General features: G+C 44.7%; 1 protein-coding gene across 1 annotated transcript; it reads left to right on the top strand.

The window, feature by feature from the left end:
* The first annotated feature begins 1,897 nt into the window (after positions 1–1,897).
* On the top strand, positions 1,898–3,021 carry LOC119306398 (non-specific lipid transfer protein GPI-anchored 2-like). Its single transcript, XM_037582625.1, has 2 exons — positions 1,898–2,351; positions 2,483–3,021. Exons 1-2 carry the CDS (start codon positions 1,997–1,999, stop codon positions 2,635–2,637), a joined length of 510 nt encoding a protein of 169 aa, XP_037438522.1. The 5' UTR covers positions 1,898–1,996; the 3' UTR covers positions 2,638–3,021.
* Positions 3,022–3,311: the final 290 nt, after the last annotated feature.

The raw sequence follows: 3,311 nt of genomic DNA, 5'->3' as shown, positions 1-3,311 counted from the left end.
TGAGTATATTGTGTACGTGTATATTTGTGTGTAGGGCCCACCTCCTGTTTCCTCTGTATAGTTGAGGTTGTGGCCCACCTCTGTACTTATATATACGTGCCTGCTGCACCGATTAATCCATTGCGATTGCATAGCCCACATCTTGTCCTTCTACAGTATGAATGTCAAATCCATATTCTCCGATGCAACTGCTTCGAGAAATGATGGTTCGATGATGAAAGTGCCCTCCATACTACTCATTCCATGCCGCATGACACAATGCTTTCATGTCCAATTCATAAAAATAAATGGATCCAAGCATCTATGTCCAGTCTATAGTTTCACCTATAGCCATAACTCAGAATGTCTTCATCATTTTGTACTTTCAAGTACTCTGGTTAGTTCAAACACTTGAGGATGGTTTCTTGCCCAATGCGAATGTACTCATCAATAATGTTGGCGGCCACTCCATATACAAGCACTCAAGTTGTCGTGGTGCACTTCATCAAGGGATATGCACTGATTTCTCTACATCCATTCGCAACATGAACCAATGATTAGGCCTCTAAATATCTTGTGCAACACGCACAAATAGATCAATGTGCATCTGGAATCACCGCCTGAAAAGGTTTTTTGAAATAGACCAAATTCTATACATAGTAATCCCTGAATTTTTTTTGCGATAGATGCGACAAGGGTTCGAATTGAGAACCAAGTTGTTTCTTCTTCCCCTCTTCCTCTTGCATTATCAAGACCAATCCCATCTAAAAGTCGTCATCAACTTCTGCCTCCTACTCTGACAAGTCATCAAAAATCTTTTCCAATAGCATCTTCATCTACACGTTGCATTTTCCATTGACCTAATTTAGTGTGTAATTGAGACAAACGATAAAAGAAAGGGGTCAATCGGTCGGTTATCTCGCAGACATTGACTTTGCATGTTGGTCTACGCTACATCGAATGGAGTACCAACCCGTTATTCTAGTGGTGGGTATACGATTGGAGTGAATGGCCAGGGAGGTTTTTACCCAACATGGGTGACAACGTAATCTCTAGATCAACGCACCACCTCCTCCGACATAGGCATAATGTCGGTTCGATATGACATTACGGTTGTCAATATGTCGCTTTTTACTAGTCTCGGACTATTAGTTTTGGTTATGTGCATCTTAGTTATGCAGAGGCCTGATTTCACTCATCATATTTTGTATCCGTTTGACGCTACATTTTAATCTAATAAAAGCGTCCTTTATTAAAAAAATGTGCTCACAATTTCAAAATATTTCCCCTCCAAGTACTTATACAGTGTCAGATCCTTTGGGGTGAGGATGACAAACCAAGTTACTGTCCTTTTCGGGAATCATTTTTTTTACAAGAGACAACCAATAAAATCCATACGGTGACACTCAATACAGTTGTTGGCGTCATCTAGACGGTGTTGACCAACACCTGGTTCAACTACTAACACCAACTATTTTAGCAGCCACGTGGATAAGATGATAATATAATTCTGAAGAGTAAATAGTACTTCCTTCGTTTCAAAATATAGTGTGTCCTCGGTTTTCACGCTTCAACTTTGACCATAAATTTAACCAACGAGACCGACTGCGACTGGAGCGAAAATTATACCAGTGAATTCGTATTCAAAAGAAATTTTCAATTATATAATTTTTGCTCCCACCGCAGTCGATCTTGTTGGTTAAGTTTATGGTCAAAGTTAAACATAGAAAAGCGCGGACACGCTGGAACGGAGGGAGTATGTGCTACTGCTGGAACTCAGAGAAAGAAATCATTTCGTGCCAAGAGTAGGAAGTAGGGGCATGTAGCTCACCAACATGTCCAACTAATTCCACCTCCCCAAACAAAAACTGTTTTATATAAAGTCACACAACTGGAGGGTCAAAAGCGCACACAGCCTGATCAGCGTAAGGAAGCAGCATCTAGCTCCAAGCATCCCCAAGCCAAGAAAAAGCCTCTTGTTTTGACTATCAAACCAAGGGAGAAGACGCGTCCATCAATGGCGGCGAGAGCGAGAGCGGTGGCAGCCACGTCCAGCAACAGCAGCATCCTCCTGGCCGCGGCGGTGGCACTGGCGCTGCTGGTGTCGTCGGCGTCGGCGCAGTCCGGTTGTACGACGGCGCTGGTCGGCCTGTACCCGTGCATGAACTACATCAGCGGCAACGACACAGCGCCGACCAAGTCCTGCTGCTCGCAGCTCGGCTCCGTCGTGCAGTCCCAGCCGCAGTGCCTCTGCAGCGCCCTCGGCGGCGAGTCGTCGTCGCTGGGCGGCATGACCATCAACAAGACGCGCGCGCTGGAGCTCCCCAACGCGTGCAGCGTGCAGACCCCGCCGGCGAGCAAGTGCAACGGCGGTAAGTGTTCGACAGCAGCTTATAAGAGAGGATCACTGCACGTTTATTTTACTGCTGTTGCTCCCTGTTTTTCTTTTTTGCGACTCTGCTCCCTGGGTCGCTGACGAAGGACATGTCCTTTTTGCTTGCAGCTGGAGGCGGCAGTGCTCCGGGCGCTGGCTCGGGATCGAAGACGACATCGACGGCGTACTTGCAGGGGAGCGGTGGGTCGCCGCTCCAGGGCACGGCCGGTCGTCTGGTGTTCGCGCTCTCGGCCGCTGCGGTCTACGCCGTGTCCACCGTGTGAGTTCTCGGGCTATCGGCCACTGGTCCGAAGCACTAGCTGCCTGGCGATTCAGAGATGTGTTTCTTGTGAGCTGCCTGGCTACTACTCCCTTCGTCCGGAAATACTTATCATCAAAATGGATAAAAGGAGGTGTATCTAGACGTATTTTAGTTTCAGATACATCTCCTTTTATCCATTTTGATGACAAGTATTTTCGGACGGAGCGAGTATTATTTACGCCATGTGTGAGATATTATTTACAAATCACAATATTTTTAAACCACGATAGTTTAGCATTAGACTGAGGAGTATTGGTCAGTGTCGTGTTCCACATTTGTAATATTATTGGTCGTTTTGATGCAGTCACAGTAAGATCAACACAGAGAAGAAAGATCTTTTTTTTTATCTGAGCATTATCCTATGACACTTTAAGAAAGAGAACCTTTAAGATGCTTCAGATTAGTATGTGCCATTAGTTTGTTATTATGATCCAGTGACTAATATTCCTATTATGTCGTACAAATGTAAGATGCTTCAGAAAGATATGAGCACTTTTTATTTCGCACAAAAGAATATATGAGCTCTTTTTTCTTTTCTTTTTTTGCGGGGATTGATATGGGCTGTCAGTTGGGTGTAGACTTTTGTTTGACGGAGCTCCGTATTTTAAGAATAAAAAAACATACTTAAAGCTTTCA

The sequence above is a fragment of the Triticum dicoccoides genome, chromosome 5B (genome assembly GCF_002162155.2).
Source record: "Triticum dicoccoides isolate Atlit2015 ecotype Zavitan chromosome 5B, WEW_v2.0, whole genome shotgun sequence".
Classification (NCBI taxonomy): Eukaryota; Viridiplantae; Streptophyta; class Magnoliopsida; order Poales; family Poaceae; genus Triticum; species Triticum dicoccoides.
Note: the sequence above shows the minus strand (reverse complement) of the source record. Positions and strands in the feature narration are given on the sequence as shown.

Coding starts and splice junctions, on each gene's coding strand:
- LOC119306398 (XM_037582625.1), top strand. CDS start 1,997: ATGGCGGCGAGAGCGAGAGCGGTGGCAGCCACGTCCAGCAACAGCAGC. Junction 2,352..2,482: donor GGCGAGCAAGTGCAACGGCG/GTAAGTGTTCGA, acceptor TTTTGCTTGCAG/CTGGAGGCGGCAGTGCTCCG.